At 31.3% G+C, this 12,855-nt stretch overlaps 1 protein-coding gene across 1 annotated transcript in view; it reads left to right on the forward strand.

The window, feature by feature from the left end:
• Positions 1 to 3,875: 3,875 nt before the first annotated feature.
• The window catches only part of LOC123263793 (neurexin-3-like), a 763,584-nt gene continuing 754,604 nt past the window's right edge, over positions 3,876 to 12,855 (forward strand). Inside the window, exon 1 of the mRNA XM_044726803.1 lies at positions 3,876 to 5,321. Within this exon, the coding sequence (XP_044582738.1) occupies positions 4,722 to 5,321 (600 nt within the window). The 5' untranslated portion in view covers positions 3,876 to 4,721. The remainder of the gene's footprint in view (positions 5,322 to 12,855) is intronic.

Raw genomic sequence — 12,855 nt, forward strand, 5'->3', positions numbered from 1 at the left:
TGTTAGATTAATGCGTTTATAAAAAATTTTTCATTTAATGTGATTTATCAGAATATTATTCTTTATTGAGCTATATGTAAGAAATAAGTATTATTTTGTGATTTATATTAAAATAATGACTGAATTTAATAAATTTTTATTTCATAATGATAGACAGCTTATTATTTGTTATTCTAATAATCTAATTGTATTTTATATTATTTTTGTACTTATAAATTTAAAAATTATTTTCAGAGATTAATTATAAAATCTGATGTTTTGGATATTTTGTCGTGTGGATATTTTGTCCATGGTTATTTTGTCGTGAGAATATTTTGTCCATGGTTATTTTGTCATTCTGTTATTTTGTCGTACGGTTATTTTATCCACGGTTATTTTGTCGTTCGGTTATTTTGTCGCGGTTATTTTGTCTGAGGTTTTTTTGTTACGGTGCCTCCAAAAACTAATCAGCTCTTAATACATACTGACGCACAGACATCATCGTAAAAATAGTCAGGAAAGCTTCTTAGGGCTTCAAAAGGTCGAGATCTGTTGAAAACTCGATTTTTGCAAAACGGAGTAAAACCAATAACTTCTCGATTTTTCGAAAACCTTCGATTTTCTTAGCGGGCAGTTAAAAAAAACACCCTTCTAAAAATTTCGGAATCATTTAAGATGAGTATAATGTATTTTACAATAAAAATTGAGTCAAAATTTTAATTTCGATCGTCATTTTTAACGATTTTCGAAAATTCAAAATTTGACAAATTTGGCATTTTTGTAAATTTTTTTCCAAAATATTTTTTTTCAATAACCTTGAGTGTCCCCTTTTAAACAAACAAAAGGCCGTTCCTATATCTACAATAGCGTTCGAGATATTACAAAAACAAAATTGAAAAACTGAAAAAATTGCGAAATTTTTATTTGTATATCTTTTGAACGAAATTTTATTGTTTTTCCTTTAGCGGAACTTCGTTTTATGATAAACGAAAACTTCTGATCAAAATTTGTCCAAATCGAAAGAGATCGATTTCCACTATTTATCGATTTGACATGGAATGACCCAATTGCCAACTATTTCTTTAAATTCCGAAATTTGGTCATTCTTTAATGGCTGTAACTAGTCTTTTTGTAGCAATAATCATACTTTGTCTTAGAGTTTTGTAAAGCTCAAAGACTCTCCTTTAAGAATATAAAATCGTTTTTTTTGTTTTTTTAAGTTGCGTAAATTATGTGTAAATTCAATTTAAAACAAAAAAGAATTTTTCCCATGTTAATTAAATGGGAAACTAAAATAAAAATAGTTACCCCTCAGAGTTTAGATATAGGGCTCATGTTTGGTGAGGATTTTTTTATATTAAATAGAAACATTTGAGAGGGTAAGAGTTAAAAAAAAATCAAAATTTTTTTTTGAAGCCCCGAGAAAAAATATTTATATATAATTATATATATTTATATATAAATTGGTTATATATGATTATATATGAAAAATGGCCAAATATAATCATATCTAATTATATATAACTATATATAATTATATATAACAATATTTAATTATATATTTATTACATCTAATTAATTATTGGGTTAATTTTATTGATAGAATATTTAATATGGTCCTACGCAATTCTGTGTAACCAATTAAAATGCAAAAAAAAAATATCTTGATATAATTTTATAGCTATAATACCAGCGGTCACCCATCCAACTATTAACCCTGCTCAATGCTGCTTAACTTTGGTGATCTCCGTGCGTCTTGAAGTGTCTGCTGTGCTGCTGTCTTAGATAATAATGATTCTATGATTACATAATGTATCATATGAGTTTATCATCAATGGAATATAAAAATTGATTTTAATATATATTTGGATAGTCATTATTCATAATTTATTTATTTTACCGAATTTCATCATAATATAACACTTATTTAAATAATAAAATAAATAATGATTTTACTATTAGGTAATAGCAGAGCAGACCAAAACATCTCATAGGAAATGTGACAAATTTTGTATTTCAGAATTATTTAAACGTAATTATAAACATCATTTTACACTTTTTGTGATTACCAAAAAAAAAATTTTTTTTCAAAGAAAAAATTTTTATGTCTGTTAATTATATATAAGCATATATAATTATATATACTTATATATAATTATATATGGGACTATATACAATCTTGCATGGCTGTATATTGCTCCATATATAGTCATATATAATTATATATGATTATATATAACCTCATATACAATTCCATATATAATCATGTATGATTATATATAATTCTATATACTTATATATAATTGTATATGGAACTATATATAATCGTGCATGGTTGTATATTGCTCCATATATAATTATATATGATTATATATAACTTCATATAGAATTCCATATATAATCATGTATGATTATATATAACTCTATATACTTATATATAATTGTACATGGAACTATATATAATCGTGCATAGTTGTACATTGCTCCATATATAGTCATATATAATTATATATGATTATATATAACCTCATATACAATTCCATATATTATCATGTATGATTATATATAATTCTATATACTTACATATAATTGTATATGGAACTATATATAATCGTGCATGGTTGTATATTGCTCCATATATAGTCATATATAATTATATATAACCTTATATACAATTCCATATATAATCATGTATGATTATATATAATTCTATATACTTACATATAATTGTATATGGAACTATATATAATCGTGCATGGTTGTATATTGCTCCATATATAGTCATATATAATTATATATAACCTCATATACAATTCCATATATAATCATATATGATTATATATAATTCTATATACTTATATATAATTGTATATGGAACTATATATAATCGTGAATGGTTGTATATTGCTCCATATATAGTCATATATAATTATATATGATTATATATAACCTCATATACAATTCCATATATAATCATGTATGATTATATATAATTATGTATGATCATATATAATTGTATATAATTATATATGTGATTCCATATATAATCATATATGATTATATACAATTATATATAATTATATAGAAACATTTTTTCTCGGGGCATCCTAGTACACACATAAACTTTTGAGCCAATACTATTTTTCGGCATAAATTGACCAACTACAACATATATTAAAAAAATTTCTTTTAAATTCTGTCATGAGAGCGGCTACGACAACTAAATTTATAAATAAATCTTCCTAAAAAAGAATGTGAAATAGAAAACACTTTTTGCCATATCTCTACGATTAAACTACACTTGAAAGCAAATAATATTACTATTTTACTTCGTTACTTATGTAAAATCTAACAGGAGTAAAGAACTATTGAAACTTATCATCCTGTTATCTTTAATAATCATTAAAAATTAAGAATTTATGAGCTGTCAAAGATTAAGCTTCAATAATTTATCGAACAAACTTTATCGATCCATGCATAAATATGATAAAAATTTAGCTTTTTTAAAAAAAAAAAGATTTCCAGAATTAGGTATTGTGGCAAGCTAGGTTTCATATAATATCGGATATAATGAAGGATGAATAAATATAATTCAATTTTTGTTTAAAGAAATTTGTACCTATATTGTATTTTTTTGTAATATTTACCTTAAATTTATCTAACGTTAATAAATTGAAAGTTAATTGAGTGTTTTCAATAAATAAACATAGAAAAAAATAATTTGAATAGTGACGATTGGTTCAAACAGATCATATTGTTGGATGTAAAGGTTTTTTTAGTTTCAGAATATTAAGTTTCTCGAATTATTTGATTTATACCAAGGCATATTGATATGATAATAACGCATGCGTAGCTATCAAAGGTTCTAGCGCCGGCGCTGCAACTAATATTTTCGTCGTTTTTAGTGTCTATGCACGCTTTTGTCAGTAACATCCTTAAGACTGACTATAAAGTTCAAATCGAGAACGTTTTTTATACTTAAAATTTTCAATCATGTTGATAATTTATAAGCTTTACTGAAGTTCATTATTACTGTGCAATTATAGTGACATTTAGACAATAAGTTGTAAAGTCCAATATCTTATTCGTTCGGGCAAAATATCATTAAGAGTCAAGATTAAATTTCAGTTCTTTTTCCTTAAGGATAAAAAAAAATTAAAATTAAAAACTGACAAAAATTAAACATTCTTGAAAAAATGTGTCATCCGTTATTTATTTTAATTCGTTCATGTTTTATTATCACAGCTTACTCAATTAAAATGACATTAAACGGGTTAAAACTTCTTTCGTTATATTTATAATCAATATTTATTGACTTCGAATGTCATGGCACTCTATGATCGGAGTTATTTACAACATTTACGAACTATTTGTTGGTGATAAGTTTACAAAAGATTGAATTATGAAACTAACTGCTCTTGTTTTTTATTGTATTAGGTTTCTGTAACAGTCATAATTATTATAATGAATTTTGATTATATCTATTATTGTAATTCCACTTGGTTCGTCCCTAAATTTATCAGTTTTTCAAGAGCTTATATTAAATTTGTATCTGTTAGAAAGAAATTATAAATAAATGAAATTATACTTTCAACACGAGAAATTTGATAATGAAGATTTTCTAGTAAAATTTTGCATCTAGAATAAATATTTCCGAACGTTAAAAGTTCTTTAAACAGATTATGTTACTCCGATAAATTTATGTTTCTACATTACGAGGAAAATTAAAATTTCAAAACGTCATGCGTATAAATATGCATTATTCTTGGTTGTTCTTGTTGATGATATTCATTGTCAGAGCTTGGTGTTTCTTATTAGAAGGAACATCGTCTAGTTATGCACAATTTTCTAAATGGAATGCTGCAGTGAATGCTAGTTTAGAATTTGAATTTAAAACAAACCAAAGAAGTGGCCTCTTACTGTATACTGATGATGGTGGAACATATGACTTTTTCGAAATTAAATTAGTTGAAGGTGCAGTAAGACTTCGTTATAATCTGGGAGGTGGTGCCCAAATAGTAACTGTTGGACATGATTGCGGCGATGGACAATGGCATAAAGTACAAGTTCTAAGAAATCATGAAAATACAACACTTAGTGTTGATAGTGATAGTGGATTTTCTACATCACGAGGAAAAGAATTTCAGTTTGGCAAATTATCGAGTAACTCAGATGTATATATTGGTGGAATGCCTAGTTGGTATAATAGCAAGCTGACATTACTTGCATTACCTAGTGTTATATTTGAACCGAGATTTAAAGGATTAATAAGAAATCTCATATATGCTGATGATAATAATGTGATATCGCGACGACAAGAAATTACATCTCGTTTTTCTCGGGTAAGTAACAAATGACAGAACGTGTAAAAGTATTTACTTTCATTATTTTTCTAGAAAACACTCAAAATTTTGGTTGCATTTATCTCGTGAAAAGACCTGTATATAGTATGCTGTAACGAAGAATAATGATTTTTAACTTCTTACAGTGAAAACCAATGATTTTAACAAATTAGGTAGATATTAGATCTACCCGGCTTTTGGAAATCAAGTTGTCATTAAATCTCATCGGTTTGAAGATTACGAGAGCTCATCGTGTATTAGCATGTGTGTGTGTGTGTGTGTGTGTGTGTGTGTGTGTGTGTGTGTGTGTGTGTGTGTGTGTGTGTGTGTGTGTGTGTGTGTGTGTGTGTGTGTGTGTGTGTGTGTGTGTGTGTGTGTGTGTGTGTGTGTGTGTGTGTGTGTGTGTGTGTGTGTGTGTGTGTGTGTGTGTGTGTGTGTGTGTGTGTGTGTGTGTGTGTGTGTGTGTGTGTGTGTGTGTGTGTGTGTGTGTGTGTGTGTGTGTGTGTGTGTGTGTGTGTGTGTGTGTGTGTGTGTGTGTGTGTGTGTGTGTGTGTGTGTGTGTGTGTGTGTGTGTAAACCTCTTATAACTTTTGAACGGCTTGACCGATTTGATCGCGGTTGGTACCATTCGAAAGGGCTTGACTAAACTTAGATTTTGAATATACTTTGGAACGATTCGGACCGGTAGATTTTGAGAAATCTCAAAAAAAGTACAAAAAAAAATTTTCCAAATCGGGTTTTTTTTTGGAATAACTTTTAAACGTTTTCACCAATCGATTCCAAAAACTAACTAGCTCTTAACAGTAAAAAACCACGTCGATCGCCGCCAGTCTGGTCAAAATCGGTTGATTCGTTCGTGAGTTATCGTTGACGAAAGAAAACCGAAAAAAGTGTTTTTTCGGAATTACTCCGAAATTTTTCGTTTTATCAATTAAGACTTGGAAATTCTCTATGAAGCTTAAAAAATTATTGAAGTTCAAATATGAAGCTTACAATATTGCGATTTGAAAATTCAAAAAATTGTGTTGTATCAAACACAATGAGCTCGAAGAGTTCAAAAGTATACAAAAGCTTTTTTTTGAGCTCGGAGAGCTCGAAATAACACTCAAATTGTATTTATGAGCTCGAAGAGCTCAAAAACGTCATAAGTGCAATTTCAAGCGTTCAGGTATAGAATTGGCGGGAAGTTGCAGGGATGGCCTTCAGGGTCAACCGTTTTCCTAATTTCTTTTTTGTACGATAAATATAAATGTCGAATTTGTAAAAAATATATTCAGAATTTATTTTAAATGTAAGCAGCTTTATATAATGAAAATATTTTCCAGACTATATTATATATATATATATATTTTAAATATAATTAAAATACTCGTAAAATATACTTAAAGTTTATAGGACAAAATTGACAGCCTGAGATTTTGAACCGTACAAGAAGCTGGCCTAGTTTAAAGTTTTTCGGAACAAACATTGTAACCATGCACTGGAAAATGTTCTTAAGTTAACAAAATCCAAAATCTCGGGCTGTCCATTTTGTCCTATAGACTTTGAGTATATTTGACGTACATATTAATTATATTTTAAAATATATATTAAATAAAGTCTGGAAAATATTTTCATTCTATAAAGCTGCTAATGTTTAAAATACGTATTGAGTATATTTTTTTATATATTGGACATTTATATTTATCATACAAAAAAAATATATTTTGCGTATATTTTTCTTATATTAGAAGTATATTTTTTATATACAAAAAACGGCCAAAAGTACTGTAATGAGAATATATTTCAAATCTATTTTTATATATTTTACGTGTATAATAAATATATTTAAATTATACTCAAAATATAAAATGACATATATTTTTAATATATCCAAAATATATATTATTTCCATGGAGAAACAAACAAAAGGCTGTTTCTATATCTACAATAGCGTTCGAGATATTATATAAACAAAATTGAAAAACCGAAAAAATTGCGAAATTTCGAATTTGCATTATTTGCAACTATTTGCAACTACGTCTTTCAATTTCGAAATTTAGTCATTTTGAAATTGCTGTAACTGTTCTTTTTTTCAGCAATAATCATACTTTTTTCTAGAGTTTTCTAAAGCTCAAAGACTCTACTTTCAGAATATAAAATCGATTTTTGTAAAAAATTGCATAAATTATGAGTAAATTCAATTTAAAACAAAAAAGAATTTTTCCCATGTTAATTAAATGGGAAACTAAAATAAAAATAGCGACCCCTAAAATTGAGCGATAGGGCTCATGCTTGGTGAGGATTTTTTTTATATCAAATCGAAACATTTGAGAGGGTAAGAGTTGAAAAAAAAAATTAGGAAAACGATTGACCTTGAAGGCCATCCCTGCAACTTCCCGCCAATTCTATACCTTAACGCTTGAAATTACACTAATGACGTTTTTGAGCTCTTCGAGCTCATAAATACAATTTGTGTATTATTTTGAGCTTTCTGAGCTCAAAAAACAGCTTTTGTATGCTTTTGAGCTCTTCGAGTTTGATAGAAGTTTGATAAAACACTATTTTTTGAATTTCTAAATCGCAATAACTTTTGAATGAGTAGACCGATTTTCACGCGGTTGGTGGCATTCGACGCAGTTTTATAAGCTTCATACAGAATCGTCAAGTTTAAATTGATAGAATAAAAAATTTTTGAGTAATTCCGAAAAAACACTTTTTTGGTTTTCTTTCGTCAACGATAACTCACGAACGAATTAACCGATTTTGACCGGACTAGCGATGATCAACGAGATTTTTTTATGTTAAGAGCTGATTAGTTTTTAGAATTGATCGGTGAAGTTGTTTAAAAGTTATTCCAAAAAAACCACATTTGAAAAAAAATTTTTTTGTAGTTTTTTTGCGATTTCTCGAAATCTACCAGTCCGAATCATTTCAAAGTATATTTAAAATCTAAGTTCAGTCAAGCCTTTTCGAATGGCACCAACCGCAATCAAATTGGTCGAGCCGTTCTAAAGTTATGAGAGGTTTACATACATCCACATCCACATCCACATCCACATCCACATCCACATCCACATTCACATCCACATCCACATCCACATCCACATCCACATCCACATCCACATCCACACACACACACACACACACACACACACACACACACACACACACACACTAGGACTAGGACTAAGCCTATCGCAATAAAACAATTTCGTTAAACCTTATTTTACAAAATATTAAAGTATCATTTAAAGTAACGGTTCATTTATAAAAATTACTAAAAATTGGAATATCTTAAAGAATATTCTCATCACTTCGTCAGAAAATAGTCCACTGTACTTTATTCTCCGACACTGCCATTCTGACAATCACACGTCCTCGGGTGTATCTCTAAATATTTTACTACATGCCATGTCATATTTTTTTTTTTTTTTGAAGAAATAACTTTTCTTTGTTCAGAGGCCAATTTAAGTGATAAAAACTTTCGACTATTAAATCTAATAAACTTAGTTTCCTGAGGATTCCTTTTCAGAATTTCTATAATTGTCTATTACAGCGATAACATGCAAGCTATATTCACCACTACCTCAGGTATAGACACTTAGCACTCACAATGGTCTGCAACTGTATACCTCATACAACAAAACTGTGTATCCACATAGTAATCCAACTATGTACACCTCAAGCCCCCGTCACATTGTCAAACACATATGACACATGTAGTGCAGCTTAAAACCATCTCTGGCCCCTGCTACCTCACCAACTGGCCCTCGTGCCCTGACAATCTTGATAAACAAAATTGATTCAAACTACTCCGAGTTTGTATTTGCGACCATAGACTGGCGCAGATAGTGCAGCCAACAACTTCATCTCTGGCCCCCGCCACCTCACCAGCTGCCCATCGCGCCCTGACAATCTTGACAAACATAATTGATTCAAACTACCCAGAGTTTGCAGTTATGAATACAGACTGGTGCAGGTAGTGCAGCCAATAAATTCATTTCTGGCCCCCGCCACTTTACCAACTGGCCGGTCGCACCCTGGCCAAATCACTCTAGATTTGCTTGTACGACCTACTGCTTGGAGCAAGTGGTGCGACCTCAAGAGAAAAATCTTCTCATCGCCATCACATCATCTACTGCCCATCATACTCTAGCCAAACCAACCTTGATTCGCCATAATGACCTACAGCCGGATGCAAGTGGTGCGACTTCCAACAACTACCATTAGTGCTGAATCTTTCCCCCGGTGGTTTCTGAATCTCTCTCAAAGTCCATCTGAGAAACTTCCTGCTCACCGCTTTCATGATCATCTGGTATTTTAGTTTTGGTCTTAACTGATCTAGCTCATTATAAAACTTTCTACAAAAGATAAACTACACAAGAAAGATTTCAGAAGTCTTTCCTAGTAACAGAAATCTATTATCTATATATTATACTAAGGAGTTATCGTATAGTGCTCAAGAGATCGAAAAGCCATCAATCATTATTTCTTATCATTTAATTATCAAACAAAATTTCATTTCCCTCCACCAATAGACCTTTGCACTATCTCTAGGCTACCCTGTATGCCACATACAGTATCAAACACATCTTGTAGTTGCCACAACTACCTGCCCGCCACATCATCTGCCCATCGCGCCCTGATCAAACTAACATTAGCCACTAATTTAGTTTGCAGTTGCGACTACACACTGATGCATGTGCGAAATCAAAAATACAAAAATAATTTAGGTCCACGACCTCACATACAGTATTAAACAGATCTTGTAGTTGCCACAACTACCTGTCCGCCACATTATCAGCTGCCCATCGCACCCTGATCAAACTAACATTAGCCACTAATTTAGTTTGCAGTTGCGACTACACACTGATGCATGTGCGAAATCAAAAATACAAAAATAATTTAGGTCCACGACCTCACATACAGTATTAAACAGATCTTGTAGTTGCCACAACTACCTGTCCGCCACATTATCAGCTGCCCATCGCACCCTGATCAAACTAACATTAGCCACTAATTTAGTTTGCAGTTGCGACTACACACTGATGCATGTGCGAAATGAAAAATACAAAAATAATTCAGGTCCACGACCTTCAGCCATCAGTGCACCGCCTCATTGGTGGTCTCTTTTTCTACCATAGTCCCTATTTCAGGACCCGCATCAACAGTCTTTTCGGCACAACTTTCATTGTCCGAGCAAACATCCAACTCATTAGGAATATGATTCTCAGGCATCTCTCTAAACTTATCGTGACTATACTTTGTAACGTGGTAGATTTATATTCGACGCCTAATACTTGGGGTATTATAATATTCCAGGCTCGAATCCAATGTCGTGATTGTTATGTGTGAATGAATGAAAATTTAACTAATTTTTATGAATTTATTTTGTGTAAATACGTAACGCTGGACGAGTAATGAAAACATAGCGAGTCACAGCGAGTACGAGGCTATGCATTGGAGTGACAAGGATAGAGCTACGACGATAATAAGCGAGTATCGAAGCGAGTGAGGCACCGAGCAGCGTAAACACCCGAGAGGTCTGAGAATAATCGACGCTGCATTGCCGCATGTTCCAATACGACGATCACCATCGATGACAGTTGGTTAGTCAGTACTGCAGGAGCAAAGGTGACTAAAGACTGTCGTGGAGGTCCGTTGACTGTTATACGGACCTAGATCAACTATCGACGGGGATCAATTCCAATGGAAATGAAGACTAGCGCCGCCAACCAACGAAGGAAAAGGCGGGTACTTCTCTGTGAAGAAGACGATTCGAGGCTGGACTGTCGATGTACACGGACGCGTTTTTGCGCGCTTCACAACTTAAAGTTAATTTCGAAGTATTGTCGCGATTTTGATTACTTGAAACTTGAAATTAATTGTAACTTGTAGTAAAGTATTTATATTTTTAAATAATTTATTTACCGAGTCAACCGCACGAAGCTTTCCCGAGCTGTTACGATGAGGACGATGCTCAATTGCTTGGTAAGCCGACGTTCTTGTTCAGTGTTGAATCCAGCGTTTAGAGTCCACGGTGTAATTTTGTAAAATATTTTGATTAACAAAATAATACGTGAGGATTCAACGCTTTACGATTATTTTTTTTTGTAATGCTGTTATTACATAGTGTGATTGCCGATGTATGAATGCGATTGTAAGAAATGAAGTTGAGATAACGACGTTTATTTAGTTTTTGTTAAAATTAAGTGAAAGGTTAAGTTACGACGTTTTAATTTTTGTAAAAATTAATATCGACTGCCGACGTATATTTTGTTAAATAAATTGTTATTTTTTTTTATTTAATTCTTCTGAATTTATTTTGAGTAATTTTAAGAATTTCGTTTATTTTGCTGTTCTATTTTTTTAACGACGAGTATTTCAGCATGGCCCGCCGCCCTGAGGAAGAGGTAAGAGCTAGCCGAAGTCGCAGTACTAATTAATTGGAGATCATTCTCCTGGCGCCCTTTTTTAATAATAATTCTTTTTTTTTAAGTAAGCCAAAATTTTCAATATAAACGGTGAGACTGGCTTGGTAAATCCCCGGGTCAGGCAAAACCCCGTTATAACTTAAAACTCCTATTATTACTCAAAGATTTTAGTTTGTACCTGTCATTATCAAGTAATTCTGTTACCACAAATGGACCTCTAAATTTCCTGTCAAGTTTCGTCTGGTTACGTTCTTCATTTCTAATCAAAACATGGTCTCCGATTTTAAATCTATTGACTTTAGCTTTATTTTTATCGAATGTAATTTTCTCATAATTAGCATTCTCTTCTATACTATCAATCGCTCGTTGTCTTACATTAAAGATATTAATTTCTTTTTCGTTGTTATCAACTAACAAACCATAAGGTCTTGCCTTCTTAACAATTAATAATTCTAATACACTAGATTTGGTAACACGATTCACGGTTGAATTTAAAGCTAACTGAACTTTACCAATGGCTTCTTGCCATAGGGGATTATTAGACTCGACAATAGTGAACATATTTTTTAGCGTACTCATCACACGCTCTACCTGATCATTTGCCTTACTAATACTTGTAGCTATTAAATGCAAAATAATAATTGAAGATTTACAAAAGTCTTTTCCGGCATTTTCCTCAAATTCTCGTGACTACATTTATATCCTATTATTGTCGACTAATTCAAAATATATCGATCGTCATCGAGAATTTCCGCCACTACAAGTGGACCTCTAAACTTTGGATCAAAAATCTTCTACTTTAAATGGTATAAGTTTTACTTTATTTTTTATTAAACCTAGACTTATACTGATCATATGTTTCTATACTTTCGATAGCTTTTTGCCTTACGTCGAAAAAATCTATTTCTTTAATCTACATGGCCAACTACCATTCCCAAAAGTGTAGCTACTTTACCAGTTAAGAACTCTATAGAAAAGTTCAGATTATAGATCATTAGTACTGACTCGCTAGTCAATACTGAGATTATTTTCTGATGAATATTTTCATGTAACTCAGTCCATTCAATATTTCTTTTGCTACCAGAGATCAGGCAGTATAGGGGTTACATTACCTGTGA

Source organism: Cotesia glomerata, linkage group LG1 (genome assembly GCF_020080835.1).
Source record: "Cotesia glomerata isolate CgM1 linkage group LG1, MPM_Cglom_v2.3, whole genome shotgun sequence".
In the NCBI taxonomy this organism is placed as follows: domain Eukaryota; kingdom Metazoa; phylum Arthropoda; class Insecta; order Hymenoptera; family Braconidae; genus Cotesia; species Cotesia glomerata.